Genomic DNA, 26,275 nt, shown 5'->3' on the forward strand with positions numbered 1-26,275 from the left:
TCACATAATGAGACAGACTCCAGTCTGCCCCACCCGGCAGTGGGAGCTGCCGCTGGCTTTAACTGGCACCATGACCTCCGATTTGAAGTTCCTGGAAAGGAAATGGAGCGGCCGGCTATGATGGAGTATTTGAGGAGGAAGGAGAGCTGGAATAATTCTCTGTGCCAGTGGCTGCCGCTCAGCCCTCCCTTTATGAGGTTCAGAAAGTACGAGCCTTTATAGAAAAGATGAATGAGATAACCAAGCCCCCAATGTCCCCCCGAAACACAGAGGCCCTGGAAACTCAAGGAATCTAACGCCCACCACTCACATCTACCCAGCTTTGTGCAGGCATTTATAATCCCTGTTGCCTCACTAAACTTTGACAGTACCTCTGTGGGGCAGGCTGAGCAGGTATGATCCAATCAACCCATTTTACAGATGAGCAAACTAGAAACAGAGATATGGATTGAAATGACAGTGGCCACACAGCTGGTGAGGGGTGGGGACAGGACTGGAGGCATTTCCCTTGATCCCCTCCTCCCCGCCCCCCCATCCAGAGCTCTTCCACCCTACAGAGCTGCCCCCAAATGGGAGAGGCTCTTTGGTCAATTTCTTTCAGCTCCATTGCCTGAGTTCTTTCAGACCCAGGCTGAGCAGGGCTAGGCCTTGGGCTTTGGCTGAAATTACGTACTGTTTTCTGTTGGTCTTTTTGAGGAGTGTGGGCTCAGAGCAGTAGGAGGACTTCCCTTTGGTCCCGACGCTCAGGCAGCTGGAGCAGCAGCCGCAGGGCCCGACAGCCAGGGGCCCCTGCTGCATGGGCACGAGGCTGCTGCTGATGCGGAGGGAGCCGTGGATCAGGCAGTTGAGGGACCTGCCCCCAGGGGCAGTGGGCCGGAGGCCATGCCGGCAGGGCAGCCGGGTCAGGGCAGGGAGGGCCACACTCTGCTCCAGGGCGGGTGCCTCGGTGATGGTGATCTCAGGGGAGCTGGGTCTTGAGGCTTCAGAGGCTTGAGTGATGGGTGGCCTGTGCTCTACCTCCGGGCAGACACCTGGGCTGTGCAGGTTCATGTGCAGCTTCCTCATGTGGTGTACTACGGCTGCTGCGTTGAAGGCTTGCTGAGGAGACATGAGACCAGTCCTCAGAGGGCCGTGAGGTTTAAGCTTTCCCTTTGCCCTGGGACCTCTTGAAACCGATGTGTGCACTTCTCATTCCAGAGAGGGTTCAGGGAACTCCAGGGTCTGCTGGGAGACCCCCAGGAAAGCCCTCCCCCAGCTGCCCTAGCCCAGCCTCCAGGGCCTAGACAGCCTACCCGCCTCCTGGAGAGGACAACTCACCCTCCACTTGCTCTTGGCAAAGTTCTTCTGGATCTGGAGGCTGACTGACGGGTAGATGTCCCGGTGGAGGGCTGTGTTTCCGTTAATCCTGTGGACGTGGAGGGGACCCCTGGCTAGTGGTGGTTACAGGGACTCAGCCAGGAGTTGGGCAGGGGGCTGGGCATGCAGGTCCAAGGTAAACTGAGCAGACTGCCGGAGCTAGGAAAGGGCTGGAGCCAGGGCTCCTCTTTCCGCCGGGCAGGTCATAGAGGGCCTGTGCTTTAGAAATTTGCTTTAGAGCTGGGTGGGCAACCTATAGCCTGTGGGCCAAATCTACTCATTGCCTGCTTTTGTAAATAAGATCTTGCTGGGACACAGACACACCCATTCATTCAGCTATGGGCTATGCTGCTTCCGAGCTGCAATGGGCAGATTGAGTAGTTGCCATGGAGACGATATGGCCAGCAAAGCCTAAAATATTTCCTATCTGGCACTTTATAGAAAAAAAGTTTACTGACCCCATCCCCCCACCTCATGTCAGAGGGCGTTTGGGCTGTCACCATCCTTTGGCTCAAAACTTTGCTCAGAACCCACCTTCTCCTGCAAACCTTCCTCAGTAAAGCCACCCAATACAGGCTGCCCTTTTCTTGTCCCCTCAGCCTGTTATTCATCCATCTCTAAGTGTCCCTCAGACACTTGCCATGTACATAGTATTTTCTAGGTACTAAGGGACCCAGAGAAGTAACAGACATGGCCCTGATCGCTAGGGGCTTACAGTGTAGGTTGGAAGCCTTGTTTCATGCCATGAACTAGAGTAATTCATGGTGAGCTGTGTCATGGATAAGGAAAGACGGGAGGTCTGTCCAGACTGCAGGAGGCAGGGCTTCAGAGAAGGACAAAAACTGCTGCGGATCCTGAAGAATGCTACATCCCAGGCAGGGCATTCGATGTGGTGAGAATGGTATGACCCAAGGTGTAATGTGGAAAAAACTTGGTTTAGAAGGCGGGGGAGGGCAGGGAGATCAATATAGCTATTAGGCCTTTCTGGAATACAGAAGGTATGCTGGGAATCCTGAGAAATGAATTTGGAGGTAACGGGTCAGGCCAGATTAGGGAAAACCTAGGCTTGCTGTGGTGGGAATTGGGGAGCTTGTAAATTTCCCAGCAGGGGTGTAGCATGAAAAAAAGAAGTGTTTCAAGACTTTATTTACCTGCTTTACCAATTGGTTGCTTTGTGATTGTTCTCAAAGCACTTTGCATGGAACAGACTTTGACCCCAGAGTAAAATGATGCTCTTAAGAACAGGGCAAAGTTACCTGTCTAGCTGTATCTGCCTCCTGAACTTGACTAGAGGACCCAGCTGCCACCATTGGGTCAGAATCCACTTACTTAAATGCTATTTTGTTCTCTAGCTGGATCTGGTCTGTGCCCTTTGGATGTCACACAGTAAACCGCTAGGGCAAGCAGACTCCGGGGAAACACGCTGTGAACGAGTCAGCATGGTGTTTGCGGAAAGACAGGTGAGGGTCTAGAGCCCATCCCCCATTCCTCACTCACCAGGGGTGCCTCAAGGCCTTCTCACAGGTGTACCGCGCATTTGGGTCCTTCTCCAGCAAGTGGCAAATAAAATCCTTGGCTGGGGGAGCAATCAAAGATACAACAGATAAGGACCAGATTTCATGACTGATGGAAATTCACTTCCAGGCTGGTGGGTGGCACTGAAAGCATCTTTAGCTCATCTTCCAAAGAGGCAATTTTAAGAGTCTTGAAGGAGAGAAAAAACCAAACCACCTAACAACAACCCACCACAAACCACCAGAAAGGCTCTATGCAGCCGTGTCACCCACCCAACACTGTAGATACATCTCTGGGCATGAGGCACCAACGTGCCTGATGCCATGCGGGTGCACATTTGCACCAGTCAGGGGCCAGCACCGCACATGGGCACACGTGTGAATGCTAGCTTATCCCAGCTCTGATTCCCACTTAATGGACCCAACAACAAACACTGATAACCTTCCCACACACAGACATTGCAGACTCCTGATCTTGATACGTGAAAGGCAAAACTTAGCCTTGGTTTTGCCACTCCTGCCTGGAACACTCCCTTGTGCCTGGCTCTGCCCTCCTGGCCCCTCATCTGAACCACCTCCTCCGCAGTTACCAGACATACTGCGGTTCTGCCTCCAGGAAGACAAAAGCATGAACCTGAGATGTGAATCACTTACTTGGCCTTTGGCCCAGATGAAGATTTCTTCACTTTCCTTGGAGCCTGTTCTGTTAGATTCCCCAGGGACTGCCAAGAGCCAGGACTGTCATCCTTTGTTAAGCTCTTGTCCCTTGGCAGCCTCTGCCTTGAGCCTGTTATTTTGTCCTCCACACTGGCTGGTCTTACCTGACTCAGAAATGTCATCCCAGAACGGAGACTCAAACTCATAGTAGCCCTCCTTGATCTTCTCAAAAAGCTTAGACTCAGTGTCTTCATAGAAGGGCGGATACCCACACAACCTGCAGTGGAATAGGAAGGTACATGCTGCTGAACGACCCCATCCTCCCTGGGCCAACCTCTCCCCTCTGTCCAGCCTCCCGCTATATACACAGGCAGGCAACATAAAGGTCCCCACCAGCAGTGTGACCAGGACATGGGTCTGCCTCTGATTCAGGAATGATGCAGGTTCTGTCAAGTGTTTATGCAGGAGTCAAAGCTTGGAACAGGCCACCCTGAAAGGCCTCTTTGAACATTATATCCCCCAAACCCTCACCACCTCTCCACATACTTCCCCTGACTCTCAGAGGATATATAAAATATTTTTAAGAAGGATGGTAGAAATGTCCACTTGAATGTGAGTTTCATGAGGGCTTTTTTAGGCTCCTTTGTTCGTCATTCTTCAGTACATAAAGCACTGATTGGCACAGAGCAGACAGTCAATGAATATTTGTTGAGTAGATGAATGAAGAGAAGCATTATTCAACATAAGCTGAGGAAATAGAGAAATGCATCCACACTAAGGAGTAAATGACTAATCGCAGGTTATTTTCCTAAGAGCAAATTTGCTATAGGTGAGAAGGGATGCTGGGGAAGAGGCGGTGAGCAGGTTTGGAAGGGAGAGCCTGAGAACGTGTGGAGAGGAGCAGTGACCAGGTTTGGGTTCATCCAGGCCATCATTTTGCCTTGGGCTGACGTTGCCAGGAGAGAAATCTGAGATGTGAACATTTTGGCCACTTGGCTTCTAAGCTTAGCTTGGCTTCTCCCTCTTTTATTGCTCATTCCACAGAGTGGGACTCAATACATTTATAGACAGTAAATGGGGGTGGGGTGCTTAAAGATGGAGTGCCATGTGACTGAACAGTGGGTTCACACTGAGCTCTGTTTTTATAACCTGGTGGAGATCAGGACAAGAGCCTTTGGAGCTGTGTGCATAAGTGTGTGTGTGTGCGCATGTGCGTGTGTGCGTGTGTACATGCATGTGCTTTGGAGGTGGATGCTGCTCAAGGAGCTGAGATGGGGAGGAGAGAAGAAAGGGTGAGCAGGCTCTGAGGTTCTTCAGGAACTGAGCCAATGCCAGCTTCTACTCACAATATGTAAGTGATGACGCCAATGGACCAGCAATCCACAGCCTTGCTGTAGGGTTTCTGGGCCAACACTTCCGGAGCTGCAGCAAACCAAAGGCAGAGTCAAAGCTGAGCGGGGCAAGAGAAAAGGCTGACGGGTGAGGGACAATTGTCAGGAAGCAGCTTAGCGAAGAGGACTAGGGTAGCGCCTGGGGTAGTGTTTTGTTTTGTTTTGTTTTGTTTTTTTCTTTTTGCGGTACGCGGGCCTCTCACTGTTGTGGCCTCTCCCGTTGTGGAGCACAGGCTCCGGACACGCAGGCTCAGCGGCCGCTCACGGGCCCAGCCGCTTCGCGGCATGTGGGATCCTCCCAGACCGGGGCACGAACCCTCATCCCCTGCATTGGCAGGCGGACTCTCAACCACTGCGCCACCAGGGAAACCCGTGTTGTTTTTTAAGACTGAAAATTCCCCTAGGGCAGGGATTGTGTCTTTCCCAGCAGATGAAATCTTCCTCCATCAGACTGAAAGTTCCCATGACAGGGCCTATGACTCCCCCATCAGACTGGGGATCTCCAGGGCTATGTTTTCCCCATTAGACTGAGTACTCTCTGGAGGCAGGGCTTATATCTCCCCACTCAGATGGGGGACCCCCAGTACAGGGACCTTGTGTCTCCTTTCAGACAGGGAAATCTGCAAGGCAAAGGCTGTCTCTCCCACTAGATTGGGATCTCCCTGAAAGCAGAAGTTCCATTAATTGAGGACTTCCGTTGAGTAGTAACTGTCCCATCAGGCTCTGTTAGCGCCTACACCATCAGATCAAGAGCTCTGTGAGGGAATGGGCCATGTCTTCCTCTGATTAGGAGCTCTAGGGCAGTAGTGAGCTGCTGCCTGCATTTATCCCAGATACCAGGGATTTGTATCCAATGGACTCAATACGTGCTGGTAAGTGACCAACCTCTCTTTTGGGGAGAGAGAAGATTCCCTCTGTTGAGTCAGGGTTCTGCTTCCCACTCCCAACCCCAATCAGGTGATGAGTGGCTAAGAGGGAAGGGGCAGTAGTGGATGCTCTGAGTTTTGGCTTTCTCCCTCCTAGATCCCATGAATGCTCTCTCCTGGTACCCTGCCTGCTCTCACCTTTTGGGGGGCCCTGGAAGCCTATAGGGCTGTTAGGCAGGAGGCCCCACTTCTGCCAGTTTCCTAGGGTATTTTCTTGTGTGTATATATATTTGGGGACCCATATTTGAGTTCCTCAGATTCAAACACAATACTGTGCCTCCAGGATACCACCAGCTGGGGGGCTGAGGTCTTCTCCAGACTAGGAGAAAGTAGAAGGAGGTCTAATGGCCAACCTCTCAGCAATTTACTCATCTCTGGGTTTGTGATCTTTTCTCTGTCCCTGGTCTAGATAAAGGCAGGGAGTCTGTCTGCAAAAGTGAGAGCAAAAGTACAGACAGGAGGAGTGGGAAGGCTCAGGGGTAGGATGCCTTTGAAGATGTAGGACTTGTGAGCAGGAGGGTCCAGATGGATTGGCTGGCCCTAAACCTCATAAGTGACTGTACTACCAGGATGACCCCTGAAATTGAACCCTGTCTCCTTACAACAATCCTTCTTCATGAATAACATCCATGTGGTGGAATGTAGCCAACTGGTCAACCTCCCTTCTGTTCCTAGACTCACCCACGTAGCCTGGGGTCCCACAGGCAGTGGACATGACACCATTCTGCTCCATCTTGGAGAGGCCAAAGTCTGTGATCATGATCTTAGAGTTCTCCTCAGGGGTGAGGTACAGCAGGTTTTCAGGCTATGGGTGAAGAGGAATATCATGTAATACAGGATATAATCACCTGAAACAAGAATCACTTTCCTTCCCCCGTCATATAATTTCTTAGGGAGCTGCATCCTGTGCTCCTGACTTCAAAGCCAGACTAATCTCCCTCCATTCTTCCTTCCTGCTTCCTACAGGACCTTCAACCCCTCTAACCCAGCACCTTGAGTTTTGGTTTTGGCCCTGACTTTGCTTAGCTTTATAACTATTAATGTACTAACCCTTCCCTCTTCTCATCCCTAACTACCCTAAGACTGTTTTGCTTGTTGAGGAAACCAACCCTTAGTCTATTTTCTCTGATCTCTCAAAAGTCTGGTAGGTGTCTGTTGCAATGTTGACTTTCAATCAGTATTTATTAAATTTGACTGTGGCTAAATTCAAGAAATGTGTGGATTATTTTGGTAACCTAGTAGGGTGAGGCCTAGTGAAAAGTTCAGGAAAAGGCTGATGTGCAAATGAACAATGATTGTTCAGTCACCCAAGATTTGTTTTAGAATCTGAGGGATGAGCTAGTCTAACCCTCTCATTTTACAGAGCTTAGACGTCCCATGACTCATGCAGCTTCCTAAAGGGTCATTCCCTGTTTCCCACTGAGGGCCCCGCCTTGGCACCTTTAAGTCTCTGTGGACGATGCCATTCTCGTGGAGGTATTTCACTGCTGACAACACCTGCTGGATCACCAGGCTGGCATCCTTCTCTGTGTAGACACCCCGTTCCAGAATCCGGTCAAAGAGCTCCCCACCAGAAACACTGCAGGCACAGGGGCAAGTGCAGGAATCCAGTACTTATTTCAGGTCAAAGGGACATGAATTCATTTGTTCTGTAGCCCTGGGGGCACAGCTTTGGTGGAACAGGCAAGTGCCCACAGACTGTGATTCGAGGGGTGCAGGGAGAACTACTCCAACCTCAGAACACATTCTTTGGGTACCTGGAATGATATCACTAGGGAGTCATTTATTTGGGTCAACCATTGACCTCTCCCTGGAAACTTTTTTTTTTTTTTAATGCAAAATGCCTCTGGTTAGGGTTTTGCAAGAAGCCAATAATCAACTAACACAACATTGTAAATCAACTATACGTCAAAAAAGGAAGCCAATAATTGCTTCCTGTGGACACATTTCTTAGCTGCCGTCTTTCCTGGCCTAGGACACAGGAAGCCATGATGCAAGGGAGAGGTGAAGCTGAAATCAGACGAAGTAGGAAAGAGAAGGAAGTGCAGATGAGGCTAACTGGGCTTATGCCAGGATTTCTTTCTTCATTTTGGAAAGTTGAGCTACCTAAAGCTGAAATTATGAGGTAGAGTCATAGAGTGACTCTAATAGTAATAGTGTTTTTAGGCTCACATGGTATGGTATCTGAGGATTCAGAGGAGCTTTAAGATCAGGCCTAACCCCCATGTTTTGAATGTTCTCTCCACTATTTTTGCCAATTTTTCTAGACAGTACTGGAACACATCAGTGGCAGAGAACTCACTCCCTCCTAAGACAGACTGTTTTATTTTTTGTCACTTTCTTACTATTTCTATATATTATGATGTAACCTGATTCCCTGTAGTTTCTGCAAGTGACACTGGTTGTGAATATGCACACGTGACAGCACCATGCAGCAATAAGGAAGTAGAATTTCTCTAATCAAAATGCACACAGTCCTACTCCTTTTGTTTCTGTCCTGAAGCTCTGGGCTCTGCTATGGGAGCTAGAGGCCCATGAGAAAGATACTCTTTGTACACAGGTATGAATTCCTGACTCAGACTGGCCTGGGTCCTGGAGCTGGTGCTCTAGGAGGCTTGACGTACTTTGATGACTTCTAAACCTGCCCACCTTTCTACCTGGATGACTGTGTGCTAATTCTGTTGACTTGGCTTCATTAAGGTGCCACATGGTCCCTGCTTACTTGTTAGTGCTGCTCTGGGCCCCTCCAAGCTCACTACCTTGACTGCTTGCTACCACTATTCACTGGGCCTCAGGTGAGCCCAGGAGTTAATAGCCTGAGTTAGCTCGTTAAAATTTCTGAGGAATCAGCCTATCAGTCAAAAACATTGTATCCAGCTGTGCTGAGATTGCTGGGTGATGTGTGTGTGAGTGTGTGTGTGTGTGTGTGTGTGTGTGTACTTTATACACAGAAGCATCTCTGAGCCTAAGGCTGAGCCCTCAGGAGCACCGACCAGCCCTATAGTAGTCACTCTCAGGCATAGCTCTTATTTGGATATGACAGTGACATGGACACCTTTCTAATGGGGCATCATTTCTGTCCTACACATGGGTACACACACAATATCAGCTTATTGTTAACATTGGGTGCTTCTCTTTTGAGAAAGTCATTCTTTCTATTGAATTGATATCTCTCTACCTGTGGCTTCTACTTCCATGGTAATTTTACCCTGGAGGATGTTAAAATATTTAATGCCCGGTTAAGAGGACATAGACTGACTGGTCAAAATGGACTCAAGCTATGGTGCCAGAGAAGGGTTCTGGAGGCCTCCTGCTATGTCAGGCATTACCCCTTCAATTGTAGGGTTGTGGGGAGGTCCAGAAAGTTGGGGGTATAGGGAAGCAGGGAAGGATGGACAGGTTAGGGCCACAGCTATTTGCTGACTGGTAGGAAATATTTTAACAAGTGGTAAGGTTACATTGGTACATACCAACTCAATCATCAGCCCTAGTTTTACCCCTCGGTCCACTCAGAACACATCCATGACCAGAAGGAACTCTTGGCATTTCAGGGTCTCTTGCACTAATTCTTGATTTGTCTTTTAATCACCATCTTTCCCTCATCACCGACCAACCTCTTCTAGTCCTCTAAGGCCCCGCAAGACATGTGTGGAGAAGCAGGTCACCTTCTACTTACAGCTGCATGACCAGGTAGTAGTGAGTGGTGCTCTCATAGATGTCCTCCAAGGTCACGATGTTTTCATGCTTGATCCTGAGGAAGAGTAAGGGTAATGGAGAAAGGTATATGGTTCAGGTTGTCCAGACAAAGAATGCAGATCTAGCCCAGCTGGACTTTCATTTCTTTCAGAGACTATTGCTGACAATGTTTAGGAAGATAGGGTCCTTGTGAAGCTTTCCTAATAAGTAGGCAGTCACAAAGAAATTCCAGAGAAAAGATTCCCAGAATGGTGTTCAGTTCATATTTTTGAATGGGTAATTGATCCTTGTGCCTTCAGGGAACAAATACTTCATTGTTACTCCAGGAATCTCTTTAAACTTTACCAAAAGAGAAAGTTAAAAGAACTGAGGGAGGCTAGCGGAGCATCGATCACTAGGTTATTCTACAAAATGGGTATCCAGGTCTCCTTCAGAAACATCACATGAAGTGTGATCCCTCAACAGGTGGGATTTTGGTTAGCTAAGCCTCCTCATGGGTAACCACTGAGGAAGTGCTACAAAATTATTGTTCCAGGATATTGTGCGAAGTAAGACAGATGCTCATTTTGAGGGTCAGTTCGATGGGATACCTGAGATCAGTGATTCTTAAGCAGGGGCTCTTTTGTCCCTGAGGGGACCTTTGACAATATCTAGTGACATTTTTTACTGTCACAATTGGGGAGGGGGGAAGTGCTCCTGGCATTTAGTGGGTAGAGACAGGAATGTTGCTAAACATCCTACAATGCTCAGGAGAGCCCTCAACACAACAAAGACTTAGCTGGTTTAACATGTCAAGAACAAAGTAAGAGAGTAGAACTGACATATACACACTACCAAATGTAAAATGGATGGCTAGTGGGAAGCTGATGCATAGCACAGGGAGATCAGCTCGAAGCTTTGTGACCACCTAGATGGGTGGGATAGGGAGGGTGGGAGGGAGATGAAAAAGGGAGGGGATATGGGGATATATGTATACATATAGCTGATTCACTTTGTTGTACAGAGGAAACTAACCAACATTGAAAAGCAGTTACACTCCAATAAAGATATAAAAAAAATAAAATGTCAATAACACTGAGGTCAAGAAACCTTGCCCTAGATTACCTTTGTCTGGGATTACTCAGAGGCTGAGGCAAGCAGAATAATCATATTAGCTGTGGGGTTGGTTTCTAGGCAGCATCTCTGTGCATGCCCATCCAGGAGAAAAGTCTCTAAGAAGTTTTACTCAAGGCTGTGCAGCACAAGGGTTAACTTAGACTCGGAGTCAGTTGGACCTGAGTTCAGATCTGACTCAGGCACTTACTAGCTGGGTAACCTTGGCTGGTTTACTCAGATCTTCTAAGCCTCACTTTCCTTGTCTGTAAAGTACATCTTTCCCATAGAATTATATCAGGATGAAAAGAGATAAGACGTGTAAAATGCTTAGTACAGTGCCTGGGGAAATAGAAAACACATAATCAATAGTAGCTAGCATCTTTAAGATATTAAAAAAAATACAGACCCCATGCAGTGGCTACATGATGGATTCAACTACATTTATAATCTGATGATGCTAACAGTAATTTATCGATGATTTACTCACTGAACAAATATTTATTGAGCACCTATGCTGTTAGAGACTGGTGATACAATGCAATGATAAGAAAGACCATCTTAGTCCTTGCTCTCAATGAGTTTACAGTCTCTACCCTAATCTCCCTGAAGCCCAGACCTACATCTCTAACATCCTACCAGACGCCTACCTCTATGTAGAGAGAGGTGGATATTTATTCAATATATGTAGAGGTAGGTGGATATTTATATTCAATATATTGCAACCAATTTCTATTTCCTCTCAGCCTACACATCCTTTTCATTTGCACTCCCAAGTAATGATATGACTGTCCACATAACAGCTCAATCTCCGGGTCTTTTTTTTCACTTAAATTATACATATATATTTTACTTACACTTTGATATATTTCATGATAAACATTTTTTTTTCCGTTTTAACCATTTTTTAAGTGTACAGTTCAGCGGTGTCAAATATGTTCACATCATTGTGCAAAAATCACCTCTGTCCATCCCCATAACTGTTTTCATCTTGTGAAACTGAAGCTCTATGCCCATTAAACAATAACTCCCTGATATTCCTTGCCCCCAGCCCCTGGTAACCACCAGTCTACTTTCTGTCTTTATGATTTTGACTATTCTAAGTACCTCATATAAGTGGGATCATACAGTATGTATCTTTTTCTGACTGGCTAATTTCTTTTAGCATAATGTCCCCAAGGTTCATCCATGTTGCAAGCAAACTGAAGAACCTCCTTCCTTTTTAAGACTGAACAATAGTCCATGGCATGTATATCCACATTTTGCTTATCTGTCCATCCACTGATGGACACTTGAGTTGCTTCCATGGTTTAGTTATTACGAATAATGCTGCTATGAACGTGGGTGTACAAATATCTCTTTGAGATCCTACTTTCTCAGGGTCTTTTTAATGCTTTTCTTATTTACACTCCTACCAGCCCACCCCCAAACCTGATCACTTCTCTCTCTGAAAGATTTCTTGAACCCAGTCTTCTTGCCACCATGTGATCTTGCCACTACCTTTGCTTGCATCCTCATCCCTTGCCTCGATTATTGAGAAAGTCTGGCAATTGGTGTCCTGTCCTCTAGGCTGGCATCCTCCAATCCATCCTCCACCACCATGCGTAAGAGGGATGGCTCTAAAATATAAATCTGATCATGGGACTTTTGACTTAAAATCCTTTGAGGACTTTTCTTTGCCCACAGAATAAAGTCAACATTCTTTATCACAGCATCTAAGACCCTTTATTATCAGATTCCACTTGACCATTTTAGTTTCATCTCCTGTCCCTTGACGGTACTCACTCTCAGTACAGGGGCTTCCAATTCTAACTCTCCCCTAACATCCCTTGCCCGTCCATGATTCTATGTTAAAGTTTATGCTACTCTTGGCCATACTTTCCTTTCTGTACTGCCCCTCCTGCCTCCACAAAATTCTACTCATCCATCAAGGTCTGTCTTCTTTGAAAATGTACCTAAAACACATACTCGTGAAAACACACATATAGGCAACCTGTATCTCTGTCTCCTCTGAACTCTGCCTTTTGCTGTGTGGCTCACATCCAATGGGACTGGTGTTACTTATGGGCACCTTTGACTGTTCACAAAACGCGAGCTCCTGAGGGTAAGGAATTTTGTTGGTTTCATCCTTGTGGTCTTGATGCCTAATAAACTTTTGGCTCACCATAGGGGCTCCGCAAGGGTTTGTTTTATGAGTCCCGCTCTAAACATTTGATGATTTGTTCGTGTCAGCTCCCTCATGATAGTCGGAGTGCTGAACCTGCATTTGCTTTGGAAGAAACTGAGGCTCATTTCCAAATCTTGTGCTGCTTCCTTAATTATTGATTCTTCCTGGTGTTGGCCCTCAATTGATTTTTGGTCCTTTGAGCTAATTACCCCGTGGTTTATGTACACAAAACAACTCTGCTATCAGTTGATCACTAGTTAATTTGCTGGAAAAAAAAAAAAAAAGAAAGAAAATCAGCCAAGACAGCTGTCTGGCTAATATAGCTGATGGATCAAACTGACCCATTAGCTCAATCGAAGGGAGTAATACCTTTGGGTGTGCAAATTCAGCCCCAGGCCTTCTCAAAGGTAATTTGTGAAGGAAATGTTGTGATCCCACGGTTGCACTCGACCAACCCTAGGACCCACTCACTTTTTCAACACAGCGATCTCATTCTCCAGGCTGCTGTCCCGGAAGGCAGGCGACTTTTTGATGCACTTCAGGGCAAAGAGCTTCCCAGTTACTCTTTGCTTCACCAGGAAAACTTCTGAAAAAGCTCCTCTGAGTAGAAGACACCAAGAGATAAAAATTAGTACTGGCCGGTAGAGAACATTGCTGGAGGCAAAATTTGTAGATGAAAGAAGGTGTGACTGGTAAGTCATTTCATTGTCATTGTGGGCACCCCGTGGAGCCGTATCCATGGCAGACCCCATCTGACATGGCCTTGTGTTCTTTCTTTCACCTATCACGTGGGAAAGAAAAGATTCTATTACAGACTCAGGGACTAGGCAGCTGCTCTTGCCTAGTTCCATAAGTTGGGAATGGTTCCCAGAAACTGCTTTAGCTCTGGAGATTTCTCCACTTGGCAAACCCATTAAAGAGAGGCCACTGCTGATCTCAGCAAGGCGGCAGTGATAGCACTTGCTCTCCCAGCTTCACTATGCCGTCCAAGGACGACAAGAAGAAGAAAGATGCTGGAAAGTGGGCCAAGAAAGACAGAGGCCCAGTGAACAAATCTAGGGGCAAGGCCAAAAAGAAGAAGTGGTCCAAAGGCAAATTTCGGGACAAGTTCAATAACCTAGTCTTGTTTGACAAAGCAACATATGAGAAACTCCGTAAGGAAGTTCCCAACTGGAAGCTTATAACCCCAGTTGTGGTCTCTGAGAGACTGAAGTTTCCTGGTTCCCTGGCCAGGGCAGCCCTTCAGGAGCTCCTTAGTAAAGGATTTTTAAGCTTGTTTCAAAGCATAGAGCTCAAGTAATTTACACCAGAAACACCAAGGGTTGAGATGCCCCAGCTGCTGGTGAAGATGCATGAACAGGTCCCACCAACTGTACATTTTGAAAAATAAAACTTTATTAAATCAAAAAAAAAAAAAAGAGAGGCCACTGCAGAGTCAATTTACTTGGCTTCTCCCAATGTGGTGTGCTGTGTGGTCACTGTGTGGCAGTTAGAAGTAGCACTGGGAGACAGGGCTCTGACAGTGAGAGAAAAAAGGCTCTTGTATCTGTTTTAGATAGTGATGATTGCCCTGAACCAATGATTAGCGGCAAGGGAGGTGAGCATCCTCTTGCTCAGTAGGATATGTGAGGACAAAACGGAACTCAGCAGCTCTGGGCAGGCTGTCTGAAGACAGAAAGTATGGAACCCAATGGGAACACAGGGTAGGATTCCAAATTGCAGGCTTCTTGGTTCAAGGGGGCCCTCTGGAGGCAAGGCCATAACAGCAGTTAGCAAATAGTGGATGCTGGAGCCCGATGACCCACGTTAGAACCTCAGCTTTTTGGGTAACAATTCACTTAACTTCCATATGCACAGCTTCTTCATCTGAAAAGTGAGAATGTCAATAGTATCTGATTCATAAGGTTGTTTAGAAGAGTACCTGAGTTATAGATATAAGTGCATAAAAGTTTTCCTGAGATCTAGTAAACTACATGTGCTAGATACTATTATTCTTATTAGTACTATTATTATTTGAACACCTGATCATAACAAGAGGCGATAGAGTTTAGGTGAGGAAATAGCTGAGCCATCCTCTCCCCAGCCATCTGGGGATTCTAGCACGAAGCCCCAATAGCAATCAAGCTTGTGTAAGGACATTCAGAATCTGCATTAGAAAATACTTGGTGTTTCCTGTTTCCCCCAGCTGCACTTGGAACTGAGTTAATTAGAGCCTTCAGAGCTTGCTCTATTCATTCATTCATTCATTCACTCGTCCCTCTAATCAAGATTTATTGAGCACCTACTGAATCTTAGACACTAGAGATAAAAAGGGAAGTGTTTCTGCTCTCAAGGAGCCTGTAAATTAGTGAAGAGCACAGACAAATGAGCAATTAACATTCACTTTGAAAAATGTTATCAGGCATTACATGAATGCTTGTTGAGCTGACAGAACCTCTCCGTGTTAGGCACTGGGATTAGTACTGGTCTAGCTTAGAATCTAGCGTGAGAGACAGATCAGCGGGAAGTATTATGAGACCACAGAAAATGGACACTTCGGACAGGGCCTCTGCTATGGTTGGGCGGTTACACACTGTACAATTCCAGCAGATGCCATCACCTTGGAGCCACTGTACCTTTTCATACAATAATTATAAGAACATTTTCACTCTGGACAGCAAGCTAGAGAAAAGGGCGCTTTTCCCTAATGTGTCCAAACTGACCATTTGGGATGGCGGAGAAGCAGATCATTTGTGGCCCTCTGACTTAAGAACACACTGAGCTCAGTTTTAAGGGATCAATGAGAGTTAGCCTAGGGAAAAAGCAAGTTGGAAGTGATGTTTCAGGTGGGGGTGGGGAAGAAGCATGAGAAAAAGCCTAGAGGTGCAAGACAGCAGGGAGAGGCGGGGCTGCCTCCGGTAATCCAGCCTCTTTTGCTAGAGTGTGAGGCAGGGAACGAGGGGAGACAAATGTGGATGGGCACCAGGTCCTGTGCCTGGCAGCATGTGGAAAGTGGTCAGTGTTTGTGTGATGGATGGATGGGTGGATGGGTGGAAGGAAGGATGGATGGATGGGGAGGAAGTTTGGACGGGGATTATCTGTGTGTTCTACTCATCTTGAGACCCCGCTTTCCTTATTGTAAAAGGAGAGTTGAACCACATGGCCTTAAAGATTCCTTCCACCTGTGATGTTCTTGGATCCACCTTCAGATTTCTCCCCTTTCACCTGTATCTTTAGAACCACACATGGATGGTCCCCTGATTTCAAAGCTGACACCCACTCTGGGTCCACGTGTAAAATGAGATCAAACCTTCCTGGGGGATCCTGCAGTTTGTGGTATCTCCTAGGGTTGTGCAATGTTGTGGTAATTACTGCTCTTTTGGCTCAGGCTGCCTTGCATTGTGCGTGTGTGCAGGGGTGGGAGGTGTGGAGTGTGTGCGTGCGTGCGTGCGTGCGTGTGTGTGTGTGTGTGTGTGTGTGTGTGTGTGTGTGGCAGGGACAGGGGAGAGGGATTAGAAGACTTAATTGTGCCATTTGTCAGACTGGGGAGCAGAGAGCTAGTTTTGAGTGGCCAAGGTTGCTTGGGTCAGAAGGCAAGATGGACAGAGGCTTCAGAGCCAGGAGCAAGCGCTTGCTGCAATAGATCTTGATTTGCGTTTCCTGCTCTGAACAGCTCTCTGCTCTTGCTGGGAGCCTGGGTGATGGAGGAGGAAGGGAGGAACCAAGAAGAAAAATCTCTTCCTTGGCAGTGAAAGGAGGAGGCCTGGGACTTGGGTGATGTACCCTCTGAAATGGACGAGTTTTGCCCAGTGTCCCTACAGCTGCCCAGGGCCCTGAAATTGTGGGTGGCATCTGGGCAGATTTCACAAAAGCCTGTTTTCCCTGGTGGGTTGTTCCAGAGGAGCTGAGGACTAGAGGAAAGGGGCCTTTGTCATGGGATTCTGGCTTCCTGAACAGGGGAATCAGCTCTGTCTAGCTGTCCCCTCTGTGGAGACCACCTCACCTGGGTAACTCTGTGGGGTCTGCAGCCTGGGGCTGCCTGTCCCCATCCTGAGCACCACAGAGGTGACTTCTTCTTAGTTTTTGTTCAGCCTTAGCTGCTGCAACAGCTGTGACTTGTCCTGTCTTGTCCACCTGCTTCCCTCAAATTAGTGCTGGGCTGGGTACATTACAGCCACCAGCAACACTTAAAATACAGATGCCTGGGACTTCCCTGGCCGTGCAGTGGTTAAGAATCCGCCTGCCAATGCAGGGGACACAGGTTCGATCCCTGGTCGAGGAAGATCCCACATGCCGCGGAGCAACTAAGCCCATGCGCCACAACTACTGAGCCTGTGCTCCAGAGCCTGCAAGCCACAACTACTGAAACCACGTGCCACAACTACTGAACCCCACAGGCCTAGAGCCCGTGCTCCGCAATAAGAGAAACCACTGTAATAAGAAGCATGCGCACTGCAATGAAGAGTAGCCCCTGCTCACCGCAACTAGAGAAAGCCTGCACACAGCAATGAAGACACAACACAGTCAAAAAAAAAAAATATATATATATATATAGATAGATGCCTGGCCACTGGATCTTAGCCCCTTAAATTTCAGCTTAGTAGTCTGGGACCAGGAACCTGTATTTTTCAAAAATTCCCTAGACTAAAATGATTTTAGGGAATTATTCATTTTCTTGAGTGTGACAATGATATTTGTGAACATAGAAGAAAATGCCCTCATTCTTAGGCAGGGCCGACAGAGGACTCAGAGGTGATGTGTCATGATGTTTGCAAGTTGTTTACAAATTGTTCAATGCAGTGTGTGTTCGTGTGTGTTCGTGTGTATGTAAAACAAATTAGTAAAATGTTAACCACTATTGAATTTAGGCGGTGAGTATATCGGAGTTCACTGTACTATTATTTCACCTTTCCTTTACTTAAACATTTTCACAGTTAAAAGTCAGAGGCATAAGCTCCCCAGGTGGCTCCAACATCCTCCTGGGTTTCGAAGCTGCTTGGCAGACCTCACTGAACTCTGTAAGGGTGGCACGTGCTACCTCTCAGAATCCTATAGCACAAATCTGAGCAGTTGGTGTGTACGCTCTTGTCAACCTGGGCTTATTTCTCTCTCCTTCTCTGGATTTTTGGGCTGCTTAGCAAATCATTTCAGATTCACTCATGAGCGTTGTCTCTCTCTCCTGCCCAAAATCCCCTCTCTAGCCAACCCCATCTTGACAATGGCCTTCCATGGAGGGTGGAGGCTCTGATGACCAGGGCGGCCACTGAGATCCTCCTGTGTGCGGAGTGCCACCCTCGCCTGGGATGGGAGGGCTCAGAGGCCTCCTCTCAGGGCCAAGCTGACTCCTTCACGGCTGCAGAGAGTGTAGGCAGCTCTCGCTGCCTGAGGTCACTGCCTCCTAGCCAGGCGGAGGGGGCTCAACTTAGCCAATTTGGCTAAAGGGAAAGCTGGCTTGAGTGGACAGCCCACTAAGGGCCCCTCATGTCCCCAGCCCAATTAGCCCAGACTAATTAGCTCCACCAGCTTGGGTTCTGAGGCCATGGGAGCCGGTGGCCTGGAGTGGGTGCCAGCCTGTGTCAGAGGCTGTGACCTCTCAGAAGAGGGGTAGGACTAAGTGGAGAGTCAGTTCCAGACAGGCTGTCTCTGCTCCACCAGCCATGTAATCATTGTCAAGGGGGAAGGAACAGACACGCCAGAGGCTGGTAGGAGTTTGGCTACAGCGTAGTACTTAAATATGGAGCAGAAAGGATGGTGGTGGTGGGAGCTGATTCAGGTGTGTGTAACCCATCCACTCTCCAAGCCTCAGAAGCTCCTTTTTCTGTCTATAGCAGACAGTGGGTTTGACCTCTTCACTGCAGGGGGGAAATGAGGAAGCTGGGTGAGGAGGCCCAGGAAGGTTCTAGAGTCACTGAGTCTCCAGAGATGCTCCAGAACTCCTCTTTCCTGCAACTAGGGCAGGACTCACAAGTTGTCACAGATCTGGAAGCAGGGTGGGGGCCTCTGGGAGTAAGGAGGCAGAACCCTGGGGAAAGGGCTGGATTGTTCTCTGTATTACCCCAAGGTGCCTTTCCCTAATCTACCCCCTGAAGCCCCTACTCTATTCCCTGAGAGCTATTGAGATAGTGTTACAGCAGCCTCAGCCCAGTTTATCATTCTCTGCTGGCCCAGGATGACTCTTTTCCGACTCCCCACAGCAGGCAGCCCAGCCACCCTATCCTCAGCCCCAGGACTCACGATCCTAGCACTTCCATGAAGATGAACGTTTTCCGGATGTTGGTGGTCTGTTTCTTCCAGGAACTGCAGTCATCTTCTTCCTTCCGACCCATTGCCTCCAGAGTTGAAGCTTCTGGGGATGCTTGGTTTGAGGAAGGGAAGAAAGGGTCTGATCAGATAATTCCTCCAATTGGATGAGAACAAGTTGTAAAAAGAATCTAAAATACATCCTGCGTGTAACAACTGGAAGGAAGGACTGGAAGCAAAACCTGAGTAATTGGCAAAAATAAGACTTATTCTCTCCACTTGCTTTTTAAACTACCATGACAAATTTTATTGACCGTCTACTGCATGCCCATTGTGCTTGCCCCATGCTCATGGAGTTTAGAGTCTAGTAGTGGAAAATCCACTTTGTACAAACGTACGTAAGGGCAATAAGACATACACGAATGATTAACATGGGACTATCCACCTTGAAGGCATCTGGGCTGTTTCTTAAGATACCAAGTGATCGCCCAGGTATTTATTCAGACTACCGGGTCAGCTGCCCTTCTTTCTATTATCACAGCTCTGATGCCACCTCCAGTCATTACTGTTCTTAACTTATGGGTTAAATGAATGAATATTAGATGAATGAGCATTGTGTTTCCTCTGCAAATCCCATGACATTTAGCACAGTGCTGGAAAAACAGTTATTCATTAAAATCTGAATTGAATTGTGTCCTGAGCTTACATGAGTTCTCTCAATACCATATTTATTCAACAGTCAACACCTATGATGTGCCAGGGGCTGTACGTATATATATCCTGACTGTATTCCTCTAAATAATACCTTCGGTAAACTCTCCTTGTCGATCAATGTATGTCATCTGTTTCCTGTTGGGACCCTGACTGATGTAATGAGAAATGGAGAACCAGAGAAGTGGTCTTAGCTTCTAGTGAGGTAGATAGAGCAGATCTCAAATCTTTTATAAGGATGATTCAGAATGATTATCTGAAGATCAGATAATCTAGCCAAGGTTATAGAGCTAATTGTTTTCAGTCTAGATTTCTTAGTCAAGACTAGGAACAGAAGCTATGCATCCCTCACTGTATCACACTGCATTCTAGCCCCCTGACACCAAGTTCTAGGGTCTTAATTAATGTTTTTCAATACGTTTTTAGACAAATGAGTTCCTGTTACATTTCACTGCAAGGTAAAATTGCTTATGGTACTTAGTGTATAACCCAGTGGTCAGGTGAAGAACACAGGTGATGGCTCTGCCTTCCTAGGCCTGGGAGGCTGGAGGGGTCAGGAAGCGAGCAAGTCAGCTAACATGTATACAGTGACAAAGTGTGGGTAGATGATAAAAGAACAAAACCTGAGCTTGTTAGAGGGATAATCAGGAAGGGTCTTATTTAGATGAAGGTCAGGGGAGGACTCACGTCATAAAATAGGTTCTGTGATACAGGGGGAAACCTCTTCTGCCTTTAAGTGACAACTGTGAGGCTTAAGACCCTGGAAATAAGAAGAATGTGACACAAGGATGGTCCTTGCTAGGAGGAAGAGGTGTGGAAAGACTGACGATTTGGGCCCAAGTGGATCCTGAGAAGGAGATGGGGAGACAGATGGTGTAGTTGTCAGAAACACACATCTTGCTTTCACCCTCTTGTAGTAAACATCCATCTAGGAATGGGGGAGATCGGGGACTTGGATGGATGGGCTCCCCAGGACTCTGCTGGTGGGAGACCCTAAGCCTTGGAGGAACTCTGACTTCAACACATTTAACAGTCATCATGGGACAGGCCCAGAACGGGGAGGTGAGTGAGTCAGTGTCACATGACTTGCAGGGAGTCCAGAAGTTCCTCAGGGACTGTGGGGCTGGACCCACGGCTGACCAAACTCCATGCTCAGTGGCCTCATGTTGTTAGCTTGGAATTGACCACAGTGGGAGTATTTACACCATAGGAACAGGCAAATGCTACCATCAGGGCTTCTCCTCCACTCCTTGCTCCACCCCTCAAGAACCAGATGTTAAACGTTTACCAGCTCACCTCTGCCCACGGCCCTGGTGAGGGGATATATTGTTGCTAGGGCTCCTGTCAACCAGGGTCCAGAAGAAGAAACAGCTATAATCAGGGCTTCTCACGTGGAAGCAAATGTCTGGGATCAGGCCTTTAGTGGAGGATGTCGGCCTGATGCCCCAGGGGCCAGATGGGACCAGGCACACCTCAGAGGTCGCTAGTCAGCCTCTGTGAGTTCTCAGAGAACTGGGATCTGAGGTCTCTGATAAGTAGGGGGCTCCCTTCTCCCCTGCCACAAACAGGTCAAGTAAGTACCTTATAACATAAAAGGCTACCTTGAAAATGGAACAGGAGGAGAAAAGACCATCTCAAGGCTGTGTTTTCCTGAAAGATACTGGATCAGCCAAATGAGACTCTTTATTAAACCTGAGATGCTATAATGGACAAGTTCAAATGTAAAGTTGCCCTTTGTATACTTTTTGCTGCCTGGTAGGGTGGGAATTCATGGGGAAGATTTTATAGGAAATAAAGAAGCTACATCTTCTTTGTACATTTTAGCCTAGTGTGTAAATGTGCAACCTGGCTATATAATAATTGGTGGCTATTATTATGAAAAGCACATGTGGGAAATGTTAAGCATTCTTTAGCATTCGATACAGCTGAATGTAGATCTGGTGTACCCTTATATCTCCAGACCCATTTGTTGATTTGTTCCTTTTGGCAGGATGGCAGCGCAGAGGGCCCACAGCAGTTCAGGGCACAGGCACCGGCCAGAGGAGGACTCGCCGGGCATGCAATGGTGGGCTGACCTTGAACTTCAAGGGCACAGTCTACAAGGTGGAGACAAATGAACCCTGACTGGCAGAGATTGCTTTGGGGAAGATGAAATATTAGAAGAGAGGGCTATCTTTAGCCAGATACTATTCTGCAGATTCTTAGCCCCAAATCTAGCAGCTTCCACTTATCAGAGCTGTGCTTGGACCAATTGCTTCTTACTGTATAGAAACAGGACAGCTGAGAAGTCTTGAAGGATGTAGGGGATGAGGGCCAGGGGCTGGACCTTAAAAGGAGCCTATCAACAAGATTAGTTTGTGTGACTCCCTCTCTGTCTCTCCCCTCCACAGAACAACTGGGCTGTAGATGCCCCTTTTCCAGGTAAAGAGCCAATCAAGGGCCTTCTTTCCAGCACAGGCCCATCAGTGTGGTATGCATCACTCCCCCTTCTGAAGCCCCTATGGAATGATGGGTCCACTTTCCAGGAAGCATCATCACCACATTAGCAGATCTGTACTCACTGTTCCTTCTTTCTCATTGCTCTTAAATAGCTTAAAAACATAGTATTCTTAGCCTAAGCTCGGCTATAAGAAAACATCTTTCCCGCCCACCCCTCCTCCCATACACTCAGCCCTAACAATTTAGTTCCATCTTCAGAGCCGCATGGAAAGCTCAGGGACCCTGATCTGAAACTCCACTTCATTGCCACCCCTCCTTGACCTTGGAGAAACCTCAGGGCCCTGGTGCCCTATGTGCTAGGGGTCTAACTGTGGGCTCTGAGATGGGGGGCGGGGGTGTTCTATTACTGCATCCTGCTTCTTTCCCTGAAAATCTTCCCTCTCCTCTCTCGACTTCTGTAATTGAGGTCCTTTCAGAGAAAAAGAAAAATTCCGAGAAGGTTGAAACTCCAATATTGCTCTCACTTGGTTCTAAAGTAACCCCCACAGGGCAACACCAGGCTCCTAGTTCCTGCTCTGTTGTGTGGTCTTCCATATGACAGATGGCCTTCCTGATCTCTTGGGAAAATATTTCACAGCTGGGGAGGAGACTACAGAGGGAAAATTTATTCCTAAAGGGCAGGCTGCACAGCCTCGAGGTGGACGCTACCCCTGAGTGTGGCGCTTTCTGAGCTTCTGCGAATAGGCGGGTGGCATCCAGCCTGGCTATTTATGAGTTGCTGGGGAGAGATGCTCAGGCTGTGAGTCCAGGAGGCAGGCACGCTTCACATGCTTCTTTCACGGAGCATTGCTGTCCTTATCTCCTTCCCAGGCTCCAACTGGTCACAGGGGCAGCAACTAGACCCAGGCAGAACCTGAAGGCACATGACATTTATCTTCAGGGGCCTCCTCGTTGCCATCACCATATTACGTAGGTACCAAGTCATGTTATGACCCCACCCTGCCCAGGACCCTCTCTCTGGACACTCACTCCTGCCTGCCCTGGTCCACATGGCCTCTTTAGCCAAAGTTTACTATCTTGAGTCATAGCCACTTAAGACTCTGCTCTGAGGTGCTTTTAAAAAATTAATCAGCAGGGCTAATTGCTTCAGAGTGTCACCCCACCTGATGAGACGTCCCAGAATCTCGGGGGCACCATGTTTGAATCCAGAGGCATTCAATTCAGTCCAATCCAATGTATGTTTCCCAAACCCACAGTAGATTCCTAAACTGGATATGAGTAAACTAGAGGAGATGGACACATGGAAGGGGAGAATCTTCGAGTAGCATCCCTGCAGCCTACAACTCCAGATAATGGCTCTCAACTCTGCCTATGGGAAGAGCCTTCTCCAGTGCTCTCACTTGAGGCTTCTGAGCAAGGAGGCATGAATGAACTGGAGGCATGGTGGGCAAGCCTCAGCCTTCCTGTGGGACCAGGTGTGGTTCCTTTACTCACCCCAGAGGAATTTGCCCACCCTAAGACCACTTCTGGGGTTCTCCATTCCTTGCGAGCATGACTCAGAAAGGGCTGTGGGTCTTGGGAAGGAGGTTATCAGTTGTCTTATAAGCATATAAGAATGTGCTCCCTGTCTCCAGGTTGGGGCACACAGAATCATGGCAATACATAAATTGTTTGGTTATAAAGGAGCCTAAAGACTAAAGCTGGGACATTTTCTTTCCTGGGTCTGGCCTAACATAGTTTCCTGGACTCTGGCCTATATTAGACTTCTCATCACCCTCTGGATTGAGAGGCACACTGGAAAGAGGTCAAATTCTGGCTCCAGTCTTGGCTTGGCACCAAGAAGTGGGCAGCCCCAGGCAGATCACTGTACATCTCTGGGCTTCCACCTTTCTCCTTAGTAAAAAGAGGAAAATGGACTAGATTTGGGTTCCTTGACATTTGTTTTTTAGAATATTAGTCCTAGGAGACTCTTTGTAAGCAAAGCAGATTTGCTAACTGCCCCTCCTTGGAGATTCATGTTCCGTGTTAGCTTATTAAAGGCTCTGAGGGCTGTTAAAGACACCTGCTTAATGCTTTTTAACCTAGTGTCCCTCAACTTTACTAGATTGTAACTGTAAATTCTTTCCTTTTTCAACACTTACTAGCATCCAGAGGATCCATGGTTGCTCAGAGCCTACTGGGGAAAGTGGGGACTAGGCCAGCTCTGATGTTCTGTGATTGTATAAATGAGCAATAGATGAAATTTCCAGCAGCCTGCTGTCATCACTCACAGCCCTGCTCTCCTCCTGGTGCACAGGCACGTGGCTGGGTCTGTGTGTGCCATCAGAACCTACTTCCAATTCATAGGCTGCAGCTGAAGTGGCTGGTCAGCTTGCCAGAGCTCAGGCCCTGGACCTGAAAAGCTCCTGAAGACTTCTGGCTGGACAGACCCTCCCAGGAACACTGGCTCCATCTCCAGCCCTCCCCCTAGTCTGGCATCTCCAAGGCCAACTGTGCATGCCAGTTTCTGTTCCCAAAATCACTGAAGAAGGTCATTTTTCAATTGCCTCCTGCAGTTTATTTCAGGCTCAAACCCACATTTAAGTTTAATCAAACCCTGCTGCAGTGACAAGCCAGAATTCTGTGCTTCTTTGTGTGATGGCTGAGGGGTCGACACATAAGAGTCACTGGAGATAGCTGGGTGTGTAACTTATTCTTAATGCGCTCATTTTCCTCATCTGCTGAATGGGACTAATGATCCCTGCTCTGTTTATTTCCCAGGATTCCTGGGGGCTTCCAATACATCAACAGGGATGAAAGCATTCTGTAACCTCTAAAGTGCTGTGCAGTGAGCCCACTTTATAGGCACGTGGATTAAACACTGGGCAGAGAGAGGGGAAACAAACAGTTTAAATAGAGGTGAGCACACAGCAGGAGTCGTGAATCTGTTAGCTGGTCTCGGCTCCCACATGCCTCTCAAGTGTGACCCGCATCTCACTCTGTTTTTAAAGTGTTTGAAGACGTATAATTTTTCATACATGTAGCCCTGAAATGCAAACCAACTACTTTATCTGCTACTCAACCAAGAAGGCAGAGATCTGTTGGAGCACAGAGTTAACACTGCCTGGGTTGAGTTTCTCCATGGGCTGGTCTCCACTGGGGTACCTTTCTAAGCAGGGTTCAAGAGTCATAGGTGTAACTGTGTGTCCGCCACACGCTGCCTTTAAGACCCACTCCCACGCAAGAGGCTCACTGTACTGCGCCCCCTGGAAGGTGAGAGAAGGGACCTCCACCTGGGGAGACGGAACAGGAGGAAGGACGGGCTGAGCTCAGAATGGCTGTGGCAAGAAGCTCTGAGTTCCCAGCCTCCCCCTCCCCCTCCCCCTCACCCGCTCCAGGACACGGGTGTGACAGTCATCCACAACCCGTGCAGCTCCCTGGCACCATCACCAGCTTGCTTTCCACGGGGGTAGCTGCTCACCCCCAGTCCCCTTGCCCTTGACAACGGCCATGCACCAGCACTTGTAGGGCTGGCTCGCAGCCCGTTTGCAGACAGCTGCCCCCCGCCCCGCCCCATTCATGCTGCAGCCCATTCACTCCACTGCCTCTGGCAGGCTGCAGCTGGGCCCCGACACTAAGGGATGGCAGCTTAGTTCTGGCAGCGGGTACGTGCGTGACTGGGGCACAGGGGGTCAGGGAGGTGCTGGTCTCTTGGAAGGGGATTCTTTGTAGTCGCAGCCAGAATTGCAGAATTGCTCCCAGGCCCTAAGGTATTCGCTGCCTCATACTGATCACCTGGGTGATCCCTGTGCTGGGCGCTTTACCTGCCATTATCTCGTTTAATGTCTTTCAAGGTAGGAATCAGGTATCATTAACCCCATTTTATAGTTGAGGTACTGATGGGTAGAAATATTAATAAAAATGCCCCCAAATCAAACAGATAGTAAGTGACAGAGCCGGGCATGAACCCCAGTCCATCAGACCCCAACAGTAGTCTCCCTGTCCCCCACCATGTAACCTGTTGCCTCTTTCCTGCGGGTGGTTGTTGGGATTTCACTTACCTCTGCCCTCATCCTTAGGATGCTCTCCTGTAATCCCACCAACCAACTGATTCTCCCTGGAACGCAT

The 26,275-nt window shown here is 47.8% G+C and overlaps 1 protein-coding gene and 1 pseudogene across 1 annotated transcript; one reads left to right on the top strand and one right to left on the bottom strand.

Moving 5' to 3' along the window:
- CAMK1G (calcium/calmodulin dependent protein kinase IG) lies at positions 1-26,275 on the bottom strand. Its single transcript, XM_060088414.1, has 12 exons — positions 26,209-26,275; positions 19,013-19,133; positions 13,271-13,399; positions 9,521-9,595; positions 7,285-7,423; positions 6,526-6,649; positions 4,874-4,949; positions 3,692-3,804; positions 2,854-2,932; positions 1,318-1,405; positions 674-1,098; positions 1-91 (listed from the first exon to the last, which is right to left on the bottom strand). Exons 1-12 carry the CDS (start codon positions 26,273-26,275, stop codon positions 1-3), a joined length of 1,527 nt encoding a protein of 508 aa, XP_059944397.1.
- LOC132483166 (small ribosomal subunit protein eS25-like) lies at positions 13,779-14,155 on the top strand (annotated as a pseudogene).

The sequence above is a fragment of the Mesoplodon densirostris genome, chromosome 2 (genome assembly GCF_025265405.1).
Source record: "Mesoplodon densirostris isolate mMesDen1 chromosome 2, mMesDen1 primary haplotype, whole genome shotgun sequence".
Lineage (NCBI taxonomy): Eukaryota > Metazoa > Chordata > Mammalia > Artiodactyla > Ziphiidae > Mesoplodon > Mesoplodon densirostris.